The sequence below is a fragment of the Mastigoproctus giganteus genome, chromosome 7 (genome assembly GCF_048544385.1).
Source record: "Mastigoproctus giganteus isolate SK-2022 chromosome 7, ASM4854438v1, whole genome shotgun sequence".
Classification (NCBI taxonomy): Eukaryota; Metazoa; Arthropoda; class Arachnida; order Uropygi; family Thelyphonidae; genus Mastigoproctus; species Mastigoproctus giganteus.
In genome coordinates this window covers 118,586,657-118,605,429 of record NC_143581.1, presented here as the reverse complement: position 1 = coordinate 118,605,429, position 18,773 = coordinate 118,586,657, and the positions used below count along the sequence as shown (strand labels likewise).

The 18,773-nt window shown below is 36.7% G+C and overlaps 1 protein-coding gene across 1 annotated transcript in view; it reads left to right on the top strand.

Moving 5' to 3' along the window:
- The window catches only part of LOC150083166 (FERRY endosomal RAB5 effector complex subunit 3-like), a 1,535,539-nt gene that overhangs the window by 1,231,884 nt on the left and 284,882 nt on the right, over window positions 1–18,773 (top strand). The window contains exon 19 of the mRNA XM_090378412.1: window positions 6,736–6,801. Within this exon, the coding sequence (XP_090234538.1) occupies window positions 6,736–6,801 (66 nt within the window). The remainder of the gene's footprint in view (window positions 1–6,735; window positions 6,802–18,773) is intronic.

Here is an 18,773-nt window from a genome sequence, read left to right as displayed (position 1 = left end):
ACAAGCTGTACTGGGACCGCGTCATAATAACGAATAAGCCCATCATGCATAACAGACCAGACATAACCCTTGTGGACAAGATGAAAAAGGCTACCTACCTAATTGACATAGCAATGTCCAGAAAACCCATTAGGAAAAAATTAGGAAGTACACGAACCTGAGACATGAGGTCAAGGAGATGTGTCATATGCAAGAAGTATCGACCATCCCGATCATAGTGTCAACTACTGGTATGGTACCAAAGAGTCTACATAGCAGCCTAGCAGCAATAGGTCTCCCAGAGAACACCTACAAGAAACTCCACAAAGTCGCAATCTTGAACACATGTAGGATAGTCAGAGATTTCCTCGACCATCAGTAATACTAGACATTACAACCACTCTGTGTACTTGGTAGCAGTACCCGTCAATCCCCCAATCAGGGAGAAATAAGAGCAACAATAATAATAAATTGATATTATTATTATTAATAATAAAATAATAATAATAATAAATAATAAATTGAAAAGAAATAATAATAATAAATTGATTCATTGGGAACTTGGAAAGAAGGAGCCAAGTAGAACAAAATTTATGATAGGGGGAGCATTTGCTCCCCCTGGCTATGCCACTGATTGGTGGGGGGGGGGTAAAAGCAACAGCCGTGTATTTGGCAGAATGTGTTGTACAATGATCTAGAATGTTCCTTTTTTCTGAAGGCATTCTTCTGTCCACTTTTGATAATGAAGACTGAAAAATTTTGACCATAAGCCAAGCACTTCTATTGGCCTCATAATCACAGGGAAATTGGTAACTGCTTTAAAACACCTTGGCTTAGAAAACTTACCAATCACAAGTGGGCATAGTTTTGTACTGCCATCTGAATTGCAGCATAACAGAACAGTGAGTCTTTGTTTACTGAGTTTTGCACCATGTCAAGACTCTCCTCGAACAGCAAATGTATTATTTGGCAGCAAATTATAAAATAAACCTGTCTTGTCAAGATTAAAAATATCCTTTGCCTCATAGTTTTCAAGAATGGATAGCACAGAACACAACCAGTCTATAGCGTTTTTATTTGTCGACTAATCCAGACTTACCGCACACATTTCGCAAAACCAAGTTATTCCTGGCTTTAAATCTTTGGAGCCAGCCACGGCTGCATTTGAAATTACTAATCCCATGTTGCTGAGCTAGATAATTTGCCTTTTCTCACAAAATCGGACCTGATATTAGCAAATTAGATATATGCATTTGTTGGTACCACTCGATTTGTTTCCTGTTTTTAATTACTGCTCCAGTGTCAAGTTCGTTTCCTTTTTTCAGTATTGTAGATAAAGTAGGTAAAGGTATGTTGTCATCTTATACAATGTCTGTTTTGCTTCTTTCCATCCTAACAGCCCCTTGTATATTTTTGTTTAATTTCCAAGCTTAATTCCATCCGTTTAAGTTTTGTTTTGTTGCCATAACATTGCTAGATAAGATTTTATATAAACATTTTTAAATTAATTTAAAGACACAAGTTCCAAAAAAGACATCGGCTCAGATAAAATGGCACAGAAAATAGATTGCTGTATATGGTAGCAAAAGACTCTTTGAACTGGAGTAACAATTGCAACTAACCTTATTCCTGTGGAGAGCAAGGGAGTACATGTAAACAACTTAGAAAAACTTTTTATTCTTTTGTTAATTTAACAACTCATCTTTCAACTCATCCTTTCAGAGTGCACTTGATATTGTAGCTACCATAAGCTGCTTTTGTTTTCACAAAGCTAATTTCTAACAAGTCAGTGCCATCCTTCGGGAAGTAGGGAGCTGGGTGGCCAGAGGAAACAATAGGGGAATAATTGGACAGCTCTGCCTAGATTTGCATTAAACATACAAAATGGAAATATTTATTTCTCACGAGGCAAAAAAGAACTTTGTAATACATATTAACTGAATTTTGTAATAAACGAATATATTTACATAGAAGGGAATGGTATGTGCTTCATATCATTCCCTTCTATGTAAATCCTTTTACAAGGGAATGGTATGTGCTTCATATAACTTCATATAAGAGTACTTTGAATAATACCAATTTGTATTAACGAGATTTTACTGTATTAACATTCAGCTTACTGAATCCATTCAAGTTATGCCTAAAAATGAATGGAAATATAAAGCAAAGAATAAGATAGAAGCAAAAACCTTGATAAGTAATTGGAGGTCCAAAGGTAGGCAACCATTTAAAACTGTAGTGCAGCTGTCGAGACATTGTGCTCCCACCTCTGTCAAAACCAGATGTTTCTGTTGTCACTTCAGCCAAGGATAAAGCGGACCTGCTAGCATCCCATTTTTCTTCCAACTCGAGTATGAATGATCTTGGTAAACCACCTCCCAACATGTTCCATTGAATGTTTCCTCTGGTCTTCCATCAAAAGGATGTCAGAAGGATTTTGACGAATCTCGATGGTAAGAAAGCTCCAGGTCCTGATGGTATTTCTCCACTTGTTCTCAAGGCGCCTCCGTAGCCAGGTGGGAAGGAGTAGCAGTGCGTAGCACACGCTTCTTGATTAGACCGGCGTTCGAGCCCGTCACCACAAAATACGGAGGATGCGGAAAGGTCAGGGAATGACCACCACATATCCCGGAACAATATGGCCTTAGTTGCTAATGCTCCTAAAAACCAAATAACAAAAAAAACTTGTTCTCAAAACCTGTGCTCCTGAACTTAGACCTGTTCTTAGCAGCCTTTTTTCACTTTCTTGTTTCAAAGATGTTTTTCCTTCTGCTTGGAAATTTGCTCATACCCAGCCAGTTCCTAAAAAGGGTGACAAGTCCCTCCCATTCAATTATTGTCCAATTGCAATTACTTCTACTCTTTCTAAAGTAATGGAGAAATCAATTAACTGCCAACTCTTAAACTACCTAGAAACCTTCCATCTGATCAACGATCGCCAGTATGGATTCTGTTAGTGTCAATCCACTGGTGATATTCTGGCTTATGTTACCCATTTATGGACTAATTCAATGGAAAAGTTTGGTGAAACACAAGCAGTTGCTCTTGACATCTCAAAGGCTTTCGATCATGTTTGGCCTGTTGTTGTTATTTTGTTTTTAGGAGCATTAGCAACTAAGGCCATATTGCTCCGGTAATATGCGGTGGTCATTCCCTGACCTTTCCGCATCCTCCGTATTTGGTGGTGAGGCTTGAACCCTGGTCTAATCAAGAAGCGTGTGCTACACACTGCTGCTCCTTCCCACCTGGCTACGGAGGCGCCCTGTGTTTGGCATAAAGGTCTTCTAAAGAAGCTTCCATCTTATGGTTTGCCAACTGTGTTTTGTAATTGGTTATCTAGTTTTCTCTCTGATTGCTCACTGAGGGTGATGGTAGATGGCTCTCTGTCTTCTAACTTCTCCACTAATGCTGGTGTCCCGGAAGGTTCAGTTATTTCCCCCACCGTTTTCCTCTTGTATATTAATGACCTTCTTCCATTAACTGGAAATCCTATCCATAATTTTGCCGATGATAGCACATTGCATTCCACTTTCCATTTTGAAAAACCTTGCCCTGCTCAATCAGCTTTAACTTCTAGAATATCCTGTAACAATTCCTTAAATGCTGATCTCCAGTGGGGCGAAGACAACTTAGTTGATTTCAATCCTTCTAAAACTCAGTCCTGTCATATATCTCATAAAAAGGATTCTTCTGCTCCTTTGCTTACCTTTGGTGACACTCTGATTTCTAGGCAAAATGATATATCTCTTTTGGGGATTACCCTGACTTCTAATCTCTCTTGGCACAAGCACATTACAAATATTGCTTCCTCTGCTTCTAAAAAATTTGGTTTTCTCTTTCGCTTTCGGTGTTACTTTTCTTCCAAACAGCTGTTCACTTTGTACAAATTGCAAATCCGCTCTACTATGGAATATTGTTCCCACATCTGGGGTGGTGCCTCCAAAACTCAGGCTTCTAGATTCCATTCAGAAGAGGGCAGTTAGGTTAATTAATGACTCCTCTCTAACAGAGTCTCTCCACTCTCTGTCTCATAGACGCACTGTTTCTGCTGCATGCCTTTTCTACAGATTCTTCTATGGGCACTGTTCTTCTGAATTGGCTTCTATAATTCCCGCTCTCTCTTTCAAAACAGTCCCAACATGCATTGCCACCAGCCAACATTCATTTACTGTCCAACTTCAAACTCACAGAACCAGCTTTTTGTCTTCCTCGTTTATTCATTCAACTGCCATTTTATGGAACATCCTTCCTTCATGCGTATTTCCTGAAAATTACAGTCTACAGAAGTTCAAGTCTAATGTCAATAAATGTCTGCTCTTTTGTCTTCTCAACTTCCAGCCCAAGCACGGTACTGAGTACTATAGGTTCTAATACATCTCGTGTTTGGTGTTTTCATGTAAAAAAAAAGGAACAACTCATCATTAATGACATACATCTTTGAATGGTAAAGAGTTTCTCTTGGATAGCAACCTTTTTAGTATACCTAAACCAGCAGCACCATAGGTACAAATCGAAACAAAAACCACTTTGTACAAAAGATGATATGTAAGTTGATTATAATACTCCAGGATTGATGCGGCAGATGGATAAGCATAGAAGTATACTTGACTATTTTATCATGAAGATGCAAGAAATGTTTCTGAAAGTTTAATTTATCAATTATGGTAATACCCAAAAATTTATGTGGGTCAACCAAGGAGAGAGAGAGAGAACAACCAATAAGTTTAACAGTTGGAGGCTTGGATGTGTTAGGGTTTCATTTAAGATAGAGGGTTTTAGTCTTGTCAGGAGAAGTAGTAAATTTATTAATAACAGATCATTCATGATGTTATTTGCAGTACTTTCCAGAGAAGAACAAGAATTCCAAAGACATGAAGTGTTAAGTCATCAGCATATCTGATTTTAGAAGCATTGGGAGTTGAAAGAAGAAGCCACTGATCTAGAACTAAATCCCAGATGGGTGGACCAAGCACCTTGTGGGCATCCACGACAGGCAGAGTGACTAAGTTGCTGAGAACCAGAAATGGCTTGGACAGAATGGTGGAAAAAATAGTTGCAGATTAGGTTGTAGAGTTTGAGGAGCATCGAACAACCCTGAGGGGAGCAAAGAAGCTGTCCAACCAAAGGGAGTCAAAGGCTCTAGAGAAATCTAAAAAAATAGCTATAGCATATTTAAAAGTGCAGCTGTTTACTCTGTAAAGAAGTTCAACCAGGACCTCCTCAGTTCTGTTATATGGACGAAAAACCAAATAGTTAAAATTTTCTTATTTCTTCTTTAAGACTGTAATTCTCTTATTTAAATCTTTTTTAAGGCATAGAGACTTTAAAGATTGTTCAGTAAAAAAGACAGTCTAGATGGACAGCCCTTTAAATTGCTCAAGGGTTTTATCCAAGTTGGACAGTAATGTAATGGGATGACAGGCCTTAGCAGAAGTAGGAGCACCAGATTTGGAAAATAATTTTAATATTGCCAGCTTCGAAAGGACAGAAAAATTGCCTCATTCAAACATTTATTATAGAGTGTAACAAAGACATTCATGAAAAGAGGAAAGATACTGTCTAAATTGTTCTAAAAATATAAGATTTATATATATTGGAAATTTAGTGCCTTACACTGCTAATTGTGGTATGAGCCAGCCAAGATTATTCATAAATAATTTAATATCCTGTTGAATACAAGATAATAATCAAAAGATATTATGCTTAGCCAAAAAAAAAAAAGTTTTTCATGCTGTAGTTAGTTTTTAAAGTTAAGCTATGCTTCATATTTCCATAGGCTTCTTCTTCAGTATAAATAGAATGTGCAACAGGAATTAGTGGATGTATGAAGTAACACAACACAACTTCCTCACTTTTACTGTCTTTTTTTTACTTTTCCTGAACTCTCTTTGAAAAGATGCCACCACTCTTCTGGATTGTGACTAATACCAGTTTCTTCAAAATTTTCTTATTTCTTCTTTAAGGCTGTAATTCTATTATTTAAAGCTTACTTAAGGCACAGGAATTCTTAAATAGTATAGGAACATTCATAAGGTGTGTGTATGTGTGTGTGTGTGAAAGTCTTGCAGCTGAGATCCAGCAAATTCTACTCCTTCAAATGAGATGTCAGGCACTGGATTTGGTTAAACCCAAGTCTTCACTAAGCCTTCCAGTTGCTGCTGATTAGGTAAATGTGGCACTTTATTTTAAAGGGTTTTTGAGATGTAATCCAAGTTGTCCTGTTCACCTGATTCATCTTCCAATTCTGAAGATTCTGCTCTGGATGGTAGGCAGATTGATTATGCGGCACCGGAGTAGAGGATGATCTCAATCTACGAACTTTTTAATCTTTGACATATCTCATACAAAAGCAGCTATCATGATCTTTTGTGATCCATCCCCATATTCAAGATATAGCAAAAGGCATACACTTATGACTACCACAAAACCATCCCTCTAATGTTGGCCTGCAGCTACCATAGCAGAAAGGAGGTACTGCCAACTTGTCTTTATTATCCACAGATATTCCAAAATAGGCTTCATATGCACTGCTGAATTGGTGCCACCAGTGATATTATGCTTCACTTACTTTGGTCTTATGATAACAAACATAGCAGAATGAGTCTGGTAAGAATTACACCTTCATTTGGTAGCTGTAGTAAACTGCAAAATATAGATGATCAAAAATTATAATGTACTGAAATAAATTTTTCTTAAATAATTAATTTCTATTTTATTTTGTTTTATTAATATATTATTACTTTTTTTGATATATAGTGAAAGCCCTACAGCTTATAAAGACAAAGAATATAATTCTTCTGAGTTTCACATTTTTCTACACAGGTAAGCAGAATTCTGAGACATGGATTTGTACATAAAAGTTTAAAATAATTATAGCAGACCTTGGAAAGTTAATTTTATATTTTCAGATGCATATTTTCAAAACTGTATTCTATTTTCAAGATTAGTCTTCTTCAACTTTCAAGTTTTCTTTTAATTCCTGTACTTAACTATAATTGTTGTGTCACTTCAAGAAACCAAGACATATAACTCTCAGCTATATTTGACTCTTCAACCAAAGTTTTTTAATGGCATTGATCTCTACAGTGGAGCATACTTTACCTAAAGCAGTCGCATTAATTATGTTGTTTAAAAATAAACAGCATTTATATGTTAAGAGTCATGATTGGTTTTGTATGCCTAGTAAAGTAAAACTTCCGATGAGCAGACAGGATAACATTCCCTTATTTTTCTCTTTTTATAGAATAGCTTAATATTGGATATAATATTTTCCATTTTGTTTAAATGGAAATACCCTTTTAGAGAGGATCCATTTGGTAAAAATACAATCCACAAGTAAAACCCAAGACAGTTACTATATTTATTGCATAATAAAATTTATATTTTATATACCCTTTTATGGTCAAAAAAGATAAGTTTTTATCATATCAATTAATATTAAAATAGATTACCAGGGTATGTCTGCCAGGTTCAAATGTTGATGACCATGTAGAGCAGATATCATCTTTTAAGGTCACAAAAGGTGATATTGTTGTACATTGGCACTAATGACATTAAGAGTAGGAGATTTGCATACTTACTTAACATGTACAGGGCAGTTTTGAAAAAAAAAAAAAAAAAAAAAGTCACGAGTTAAGGGTTAAATTTGAAAGTGTCTGCAATTCTGCCTAGAGACAATGGGAGGGAGTATATGATGAGAGCCTTATCAATCAATTCAGCCCTTTGGAGAGATTGTGCAAGGCTCATGGGGTTGAATTTTTCTCAGTATGGTCTGTGCTTGTTAAACAGGAGAGACTACTTCTACGGGGATAGATACATTTATTATTATTATTATTATTATTAGCTATATGGTACAAGGAAGCCTGAGGCTTATGCTGCACCAGTCGGGGGAAAAAAAAAAAAAAAAAAAAACAGAATTACCCTGGAGAGAGAGAGAGAGAGAAGTAGAAGGGAATCACCAAAAATGAGAAGAATGATGATATCCAGCTCAGGACCCTGGATGTGCCAAGTCCATACTCACCAAATGTGAGCCCCTGGATTTAAATAGAAAAGGTACAAGACTATTTGCTGATTCTATCAAGGTAGTGTTAGGTGAATTGGAAAACTGGCAGCTTAAGGGAATACACAGACTAATAAATTAATGGTAGCCACAGGCAGAGGTGAAAGTGATTCTTGCACTGCATCACTTGCAATGCAAGAATCACTATCCTATTGGAACAAGCAGGCAGCCTAGAAAGTAAGGTGACAGGGATTTTAAGGACTGCTGGGAGTCATTACGGAATAAGTAAATATGTGAGCTATGATAAGGTAACTAAGAATAAGAACAGTTGTTTGTATAGTTGTATGTACACCAATGCTAGGAGCATAGTAAATAAATTTAATAAATTTGAAATGCTGGTCAAGACATCGAATGTGGACATTGTTGGGATGTCAGAGGCATGGTGTAACACTATGAGGGATAAGGGATGCGGAATTTGAATATGGGGTGTACAGTGTATAGAGAAAGGACACACCAAATAGGAAGAGAAAGGGGTTTATGCTCTTAATTAAGAAGTACATAAAATCTAAGACGATGCATCCAGTTGGCATGGATGGACAGTCCAATGTTAAGTCAGTTTTGTGTCACATAAGCACTGGGAAAGCAAAAATGAGAGTTTGTTTGTTTGTTATAGGCTTAATGATTCTGATGAGTACAAGAAAGATCTGTACAGAGAAATATAGTGGGCCAGTAAATCACATCGTCATACAATGGGGGACTTCATACAATGGTTGTCAAATGAACTAATGAGACTCGTAACAGAGAAGAAAAATGCATGGGATGCATATAAATTATCAAGCGACTCAGAAGCCTATGGCAGATATAAGTTAATCTGTAATCAGGTCACAAAGGAGGTTCGGCAGGCGAGTGCAGATTACGAGAAATCCTTGGCAAAAGATGCTAAGAAAAACAGCAAGGATTTCTTTACTTATATAAACTCTAAAAGGAAGGGGATGAATCTGATTGGTCCACTTGACATCGATGGTTCGACTGTTGATCATCCTGCTCAGATAGCAAACAAACTGAATGAGTATTTTGCATCTACATTCACATGTGAGGAATTATTAAGGTTTGAAAATGGCAGAAGGTTATCAAATTGTAGCAGGGTGCTTAATGATCTTGTAATAACTGAGAGCAAAGTGAAAGAGAAATTTTTGAAGTTAAACGTAAGAAAAGCACCTGGGGTGGATGGGATCTATCCAGTTATATTAAAGGAGGCGGCAAAGCAACTAAGCAAACCCTTAGCCATAATTATGAGAGCATCCTTGGACTCAGGGGAGGTTCCCACAGACTGGAGATGTGTAAATGTATCCCCAATTCACAAAGGGGGATCGAAGGGTGACACGAGTAATTTAGACCTGTGAGTTTAACTTCTGTTTCAGGAAAATTAATGGAGGCACTGGTTAAAGAAGCACTGCAGGATCATTTAGACAAGACTTCAGTTATAGCTCGGACACAGCATGGTTTTGTTAAGGGAAAGTCTTGTCTGACAAATTTGATAGGATATTATGATGTGGTTACAAAAAATAACTGGATGCAAAAAATAATTTTGATATCATATATTTGGATTTCAGGAAAGCTTTTGACACTGTTGCGCATGGAAGACTATTGTACAAATTGGAGCAGAATGGTATTAAGGGTAAGTTGCTACAATGGATAAAAGGATGGTTAAGTGCGATAAGACAGAGGGTGGTAATCAATGGGTGCTGCTCTTCTTGGACTAATGTTATTAGTGGAGTCCCACAGGGTTCGGTGTTAGGTCCACTGTTGTTTTGTATATTTATCAATGATATTGATGAAGGCATATCAGGCTTAATGTCGAAGTTTGCAGATGATACAAAGGTTGGCAGGGTTGTTAATGACAGTAATGGCAGTGTGCTACTGCAACAGGATCTAGATAATTTGGGCAGATGGGCTAAGAAGTGGCAACTGAAGTTTAACCTTGACAAATGCAAAGTACTGCATATGGGTAGAAGTAACCCCAGAGAAACTTACCAACTGTGTGGTACTACACTTAAGGTGGTAGAAAATGAAAAAGACCTGGGAGTAATTGTGCAGTCAGATATGAAGTTCTCTGAGCAATGCAGACAGGCTGCCAGGGCAGGTCATGGGGTTTTGTCAATGATATATAGGAATTTTGCTAGCAGGGAAAAGGAGGTGATTATCCCTCTGTATAAGGCAATGGTCAGGCCACGCCTTGAGTACTGCGTACAGGTCTGGAGGCCTCATTTTAGGAAGGATGTAGATTTACTTGAGCGTGTACAGAGAAGGGCAACAAGATTGGTGAGGGGAATGAAGGGATCCTCTTACCAAGAGAGGCTTAAGTTTTGCAAATTGCAGTGGCTGGAGACTAGGAATCTGTGCGGTGATCTGATTGAGGTATATAAGGCCTTGAATGGGTTGAGCACGCTGAATTCTGATGGGATGCTTCCACTTGTTCAGATTACGAACCTAAGGGGGCATAAATTCAAATTAAGAAAAGACAGATGTAGAATAGATGTGCGGAAATTTGCCTTTAGCCAGCGGGTGGTTAATTGCTGGAACTAACTTCCATCTCTCGTTGTAGAAGTTGATAGGTTGAATAAATTTAAGGAGGAACTGGACAGGCATTTGGAGAGAATGGTGTGATTTTTTTTTTTTTTTTTTTTTTTTGTTGGCTGATGCTGCATAAGCTCATACATTTGCTTTCTTGCTTCACATGCCACTACTACTACTACTTTAACTTAACAGATATTGATTGGAATTAATGGGTTGTTGACTCACAGACTAGCAAGACTTTTGCAGATTTATTGGATGACTATTTTGTACAGCAGCATGTTAAAACATGCTGCTGTACAAAACGGTCTATCTCTTATGTAAAGAGGCAGAGAGAGAGAGAAATATTCTTGATCTGATTATCAGCAGTGATGATAGTGTATTTATGATGATGGTTAAGATGCAACTACCATCAAGAGCAAAGGGAAGGGCTTTTGCTTTTGTAAAGGTGACTACAGTCGTTTCAGACATTTTTAAAATTCTGTAGAACGAGACCAACTGATGATATTACCACCAGCAAATTCTAAATGGGAAGCAGTTAATCATAGAAGCTACTAGATTTTTCATACCAATTAACAAATACACTGAAAGGTATAGGCCTAAATAAATATTACATGATCTTATGAGAACTGTGGAAGAGAAAAAAAAATGTGCGAGATGCATGCATGAATTATCGGGTGACACAGAAGCCCATGGTAGACATAAACTAGTCTGTAACCCAGTCACAAATGAGGTTAGGCAAACGATGGCAGATTACGACAAATCTTTGGCGAAGAAGAGAAAAACAGCAAAGACTCCTTTACTTATGCAAACACTAGAAGGGAGGGAATGATTCAAATTTCATCCACTTGATATGGATGTTTCGAGTGTTGATGAACCTGCTCAGGTTGCTGGCAAACTGATTGAAGTCACACATCTTTAGGTAAGGGGAAGCAAGAAGACTAACAGAAAGCTAAATGATATTGTAATAATTGAGAGGAAAGTGAAAGAGAAATTGTCGAAGCTAAACATAAGAAAAGCACCTGGGGTGGATCCAATTATATTAAGGGGGGCAGTGAAGGATGTAAGCAAACCCTTAGCCATAATTATGAGAGCAACCTTGGTTTCAGGGAGGTCGCCACAGACTGGAGATGTGCAAATGTATCCCCATTTCACAAACGGATCAAAGGGTGCACAAGTAATTACAGACTTTTTAGCTTAACTTCTGTTCCAGGGAAAATAATAGAGTCACTAGTTAAAAGAGGCAATGAATGAATTTATTCTAGACAAAGGTGCAAAAAAAGAGGAAATCTTGTGAGTAATTTGATTGGATACTATGATGTGCTCACGAAGGAATGAGATGCAAAAAATAATTTTGATATCATATACAGTGGATTTCGGTTATTTGGGCCACCGGTTAATCGGGGCAGCCATTTATTTGGGGCAAATCTTAAAAAACAGAACCCAATCGAGAAAATAGCCAGGTTTTACTTCGCTTAATTGGGACAACATGCCGCTTAATCAGGTCAAGAGACCGCAGCACTGGAGATTACCCTACGATTGTCTGTGACCGTACCACATAGTTCGGTCGGATTTCTGGAGGTCACATCCATAAAACAATAAAAACAATTAGCAGTCACCTGTTTATTGGGCTTTTCTGTTAGTGCAATATATCATAAATGGGTGGTAAACTTGAAGGTAAAGAGATAATTCTCAAACATATCATGATACTTCCTTTACTTCAGTAACTGAATTGCTCTCAGTATTGTTATGCATGCATGCGTGCAGAGTTTAGCATCAGTAGTGGCAAATGATGTAAGGAAAAAATACTGCCCACCTAATCTGTCCATCCCTCTAATAATTTATCTAATGCTTTCTTAAATTTATTCAGAATTACCCACATCCACAACATCAGATGGAAGATTATTTCAACAACAAGTCTGGCTGCAAGCAAATTTTTGTACATCTCTCCTGCAGTGATCCTTTTTCAATTAATTTATGTTGTCCAAGAAAAAGTCAGTATGCCATCAGCATTTATTTTGGTCAATCCATTTTAAGTCTTAAACACTTTAATCAGATCTCCTTCTAGTTGCCTAATTTCACGGTGCTGCAATTTCTACAAATAAATTCTTTCATGGTAAGAGTATGCTTATGTGCCCTTTACTAAACATCTTGCTCTTCTCCACAACCACTACAACAGATCCAGATCCTTCTTAAAGTGTGCTTCCAGCCCTGTGTGCAGTACTCAAGATTTGACTTAACCTTATACAATGGGATAATCATCCCTCAATCCCTGTTGACAAAATTCCTTTGTATCATAGCCAGGATGACCCTATGGGATGTTCTAGTAGCCTGTCTTTCAGACAACTTCACATTGAACTGTACAATTGATCCCTAGAACTCTTCTCATTTTCTCTGCAATCTTGAGTGTGGTTCCACCCAAATGGTATGTTATTCTGGGAAAACTGCTACCCATATGCAGTACCTTGCATTTATTGATACTTCTTAATTTCCAATTCTCAACCTAATCTGCCTAATGTTTCTAAGTCTTGTACATCCTGATTCCTGTCATTAATCACCCTGTCAACCTTTGCATCATCTCAAAACTTAGACAACAAGTATTATATGTCTTCATCGGTATCATTAATAAGTATCAAAAGCAGTAAGAGGCCTAGCACCGTATTGTGAGGGACACCACTAATAACATTAGTCCAAGGTGAGCAGCCCGTTTATAACTGTCTTCTATCACTGTCTGTATCAATAATTTGTAATTATTGATACAGATAAAATATTTATCTGTATCAATAATTACTCCTAATGCCATACTAAGCACATGCTTAGGGCACCAGAAAATTTCTTGTAAAACTTCAGAAAAAATATATGACCATTTTGATTTAAAATGATGGCAGCATATATATAAATCAGGCTGCTATCATATGTTTTTAAATGGTTTGTTTATGATAGTTTAATGCTATTTTGTTAATATGTGAACTTCGTTGAATTACAAGTTAAACATAATAAAAACAATACTTGAAACTTATGACCTTCGAAACATCCTTATACTAATTATATACACCGATTCCGTGAGTGCAGTATCTGCATTAAATAATAAGTCTTGAATATCGCATCCCATCATAAAACATATCCTGTTTAAATCATCTGTGAAGTAAAAATCACTCAGTGAAATTTTGCTGGATCCCAGGGCATTCTGTTATCACAGGTAATGAGAGAGCAGATCAGGCAGCCAAACAGCCAAACAGTACAACACCAGCAAAGTACCAAGTGCCATATATAGATTATTTAAAGCATATTAAAAAAATCTGTACTTTTCAGTGGTCCAAAACTTGGAAGTCATAATTAAACAACAAATTGCTCCAAATCAAAGATAAACCAGAATTATGAAATTCTAGCTACAGGCAAAACAGACAGTGTGTATGCCCTATGCAAGATTATGCATAGGGCATACACACCCAACCCATATGTACCTGCTAATGGGGGATGACCCACCACTATGCATGTACTGTTCATTGCCACTTACTGTCAAACGTATACTCTTATATTGTATGCATTATGCCCCTATCAGAAAAAGTGGCTTCCATTCACTGTCAAGATTACAAGAACCTATGTCACTTGTCCATATTATTGGAAAAAATGCAAATCTAAATGAGCTATTTAGCTTTCTCAAGCAAATACAAATATATGAATTCCTATGATGTGAAAATCGGACTGATTAAATACATAAAATTATAATATAAGAATAGGCACATTTTGGCCCCCAGTTGCCCTTGTGCCCAAAAACAATCATACTAGTACCTTATACTAATTATTTTTTTAAATGTTTTTAAATAAATAAAGAGTTTGCCTGTTGTTTACACACAGATGAAAACACAGATTGATATGGCAATATATTACCCCAGTGGCTCACATCTGGTGAGTATGGGCTTGGCACACCTAGGGTCCTGAGCTGGATGTCATTATTCTTCTCTTTCTTGGTGATTCCCTTCTACTTCTGACTCTCTCTCTCTCTCTCTCTCTCTCTCTCTCTCTCAGGGTAACAAAAAACTAGTGAGATAATTAAAAAAAATCCCAAAGTTGACATCATTTTTCAAAACAAACCTATATGAACCATCAACTTCTCTCAATAGCATTGATGTTGAGCCAGAACTGCAAGTATCTCATATAATGACAGTTCTAGTTGTGAGCAAACATTATCGCAGAAAATAAATCAGAAATTTTAAGGGACTCCAGTCATCATATACCCAATGTAAAAATAGATATTGTTCCCGAAATGTATGTATATATGTTCCAGAGACTGATCTTGTTCATGCTGTAAATAATAGGAAAAAAGATCCTCTACTGTGGGTTGATTTTGGTGCTGATGATGTTTCCTACTGAACATGGGCCAAAAGCCAACACTACTTAGAGCGGTCTTTTGGTATATTGTTCACAAAGTTTATTTTTTGGCACAAAAGCAAATGGTGAGAAGTATACTCAAAGTTGGCTACTATATTCACTAACAACAGGGTCTGCATACTGCTTTGTTTTTAAAATGTTTTCTAATAAATCTTCCTCAACCCAGTTTGCAGCAGATGGATTCAGTAATTGGAAAAATATATATGTAATTAAATATCATAAAAACACAATTCACAGAGATTCAATGTTGATATATTTAAGTTGAAGACAGGGTTTTGGTTTGACACAAAAATTGCAGGAAGAAATCCGAGGATAACGTGAATATCGACAGCGTTTTGCAGCATGTTGCAGCTGTGATTGGAACTTTAGCCTAACATGGTCTGCTTTTATGAGGATTCAGTGAGACATTTGGATCATTACAAAATGGAACATTTTTGGGATTGTTAGAACTTGTGGTATAGTTTAATGCCTTTTTAGCAGGCCATAGCTCAGAATATGGGAACACTGGCAAAGTTAACCCATAATATCTATCTAAGACTAATTTAATGAGTGACAAAGTTCATTCAGTTATTGTGGAAAAAATAAATTTTGCTGGATACTTCAGTTTATCCGTTGATTCTACTCTGATCTTTCACGCACTGATTGAATAAGTGTTGTAATAAGATATATGTCACCCTCAGATGGAAAATATTTCTCCTCTTCTTCAAGAGGAGTGTTTCCATTTACAATGGAATTTTCCATTTCCATTTCCCTCAGCCTACAAGTTATTTTTGGTAGGAATGTTTTCCTGCCACAAATTGCAGTTCAGGGTGTCTTTGTCAGTTAAACCTCGGCCTGTCATGTACTCCCAACTCCAGGCGCCTCCTTAGCTAGGTGGGAAGGAGCAGCAGTGCGTAACACACGCTTCTTGATTAGACCGGGGTTCGAGCCCGTCACCACCAAATACGGAGGATGCGGAAAGGTCAGGGAATGACCACCACATATTCCCGGAGCAATATGGCCTTAGTTGCTAATGCTCCTAAAAACCAAATAACAAACAAACAAACTAACACTCCCAACTCCATCCATGTCCTCCTAGGTCTTCCTCTTCTCCTTCTTCCAGGAGGTATCCATTCCAGAATAGCCTTTGAATATCTGGCTTCTTGCATCCATTTACATGTCCATACCATGTTAAATGCTTTTCTTCAATAGTATAAATAATATTCATTTTCAGTTCCATTTTTTCTCTTATGTCTTCATTCCATTTTCTGTCTCTTCTAGAAGTTCTTGCTGAGCATCTCCAAAAATCCATTTCTGTGGAGAGCAATTTGTTTTCCCATCGCCTATTCAAAGTCCAGGTTTCCACTCCGTACAATAAAAGACTTTGGTACAATCATTTGAAATATAAGTTTCTTTGTTTTATTTAGAATATTTCTACTCCATAGAAAAGAATTTAGCATGCCAATAGCCTTTCTACCATCTGCAATTTTCTTATTGATCTCTGCTTGGGATGATCTGTCACTTTGTAAAATTGATCCCAAATATTTGAATTTATTGACTTGTTTGATTTAAAAACTTTTAATATTTATAATGTGTCCTGATCCTGAAGACAACGTTTCAGTCTTGCTAAATTTATTTTTAGACCCCATTGTTTATATTCCTCAAACAGTTTATTACATGCATGATCTGCATATTCTAAGTCTTGTGCTATCACCACCTGATCGTCTGCAAAAAATAAATTGTGTATATAGATGTTCTTATTGATTGGCAATCCCATTTAATTGCATTTTTTGACCAGGATCTCAGGCAGATGTCAATATAAATTTTGAAAAGTGTTTGTTGACATGCAACAGCCTTATAATAAGCCTTTTGAAATGTGGAATTCAGGTGACAAAGCTAATCCCACTTTAATTCTGCATCTATTATTACTGTGAAGGTCTTACATATAGGTTAGTGCAAAAGCATCATTTTAATATAGCCATCTACCAAAGTAGTTAAATTAATTAATTAAATTGGCATCGTTTTGGTTATATCTCATATTATACTTTCACAACAAGTTGCCATGGTATCATACGACCTCGAATAAGTAACACTTCACCAGTGGTGAAGACTACTGTCACTTATTCTCAGCAGATATTACCACCCAGATGGCACCTTTTCAAAGCTTGTTGGCTTCTCCTCGATGGGTGGGCAGGTACCCTGGTGGTGCAATAGTGACAACCCAGTTATTATGAAGTATAGTTATACTATACTATAACTATACGTCATAGTTATACTTCTATAACTATAACTATTCTCACAATATGAGAGATGCTTAATGGTGTGCAGTGATATATATAAAATATTTAAGGGCAAAGGCCTCATCCTACGAGGTAGAATGACTAACGTGTAGGTTAGTACAAAAGCATAATTTTAACGTAGCCATCTACCAAAGTAGTTAAATTATGCGAATGTCTTAATAATGTAAATTCTCCACCAATACTTGCCTCTTTCAGTGCTTCCCATAAGAGTTTTCTTGGAACACTGTCATATGCCTTTTCAAGATCAATGAAAATCATAATGATTTCTTTTCCTTGCGATTGACATTTTTCAGGGATCTGTCATACTGTTGAGATATGGTCTAGATATGACTTCCCGGCTGAAAAACCATTTTGTTCTTCTGAAACCTCAATTCGAGCTTCTAAATGGTTCCTGATGCATTTTACAAGAATCTTTAAAAAGTGGGTTCAGGATGCATATTCCTTTGTTATTTGAACAGCTTTTCTGATCACCCTTTTTATAAATTGATGTATTATTCTATTGTCATTTCTTTTGGTATTTCTTCTCCTCTCAGTATACCATTTAATAGTTTTGTATCTAAACAGCCACCCATATTTCAGAAGTTCCATATAAACTTCTCCAGGAAGCAATTTGCCATTCCTTCCCTCCCTTAGTTAGATTTCCACTTCCCTAACTTTTAAGTCCTTAAGATACTTTTAAACTTGAGTCCACACCAAAATCCTCCACCATCTTGAACTCTTCCCAGTCTTCTTTTAAAAGTCCTTCATAGTACTTCATCTGATCTTTCAAAGGTATTAATTGCAAACCAGCATTGCATTTTTTCAAGTCTTTAAAAGGACCTTCCATGATTCCGCTGATCACTTGAAGCCCAATTTGCTATTAATAGTCTTACACTACCTTTCTACCAACCGAATGGCTATTTTCTTCTTTTCAACATAAACGTCTCATGTGTTTATATTGAAAAGAACGTTTATCATAAATTTATGTCTCATGCATAAACTTGTATGCATCATCCTTTCACCCAGCCACTTCTGATATGCAAGTTTGTTTTCCTCTACAGCAGCTCTTACTTTCTCTGTAATCCAGGTCTTTTTTCGACCTTGGCTCTTCTTTTCAACTAGGATTCCATAAGCTATTATTTTTACAATATTTTTTAAATATTCATAAATTTCTGAAGTGTTATCTTCTATCTCTATGTTAATTGCAGCATCCAATCTCCGGGTGAAGTTGTTTCTAATGCTATCGTCCTAACATACTTCAACGTTAAATTGATCCATTTGTAGAATTTCTCCTTCCCTGCATAGTTAGTTGTCCACTCTTATTTTCTTAATCCAGTTGCACCTCAGTGTTGTTTTAACAAGAAAATGGTCAAAATTGAATTTGGCTCCTCTATAAACACTGACATCTTTCAATACGCATCTCCCTGATTGTTTTGAAATAATGTAATCTATAACTGATCTAATTTGTCTTGTGTCCTGCAACCAAGTATATTTATGGATATCCTTGTGTTGGAAAAATGTGTTGTTTATTTTTCAAGTCGAACTGTTTAAAAAAGTTAGTCTATCTCTGT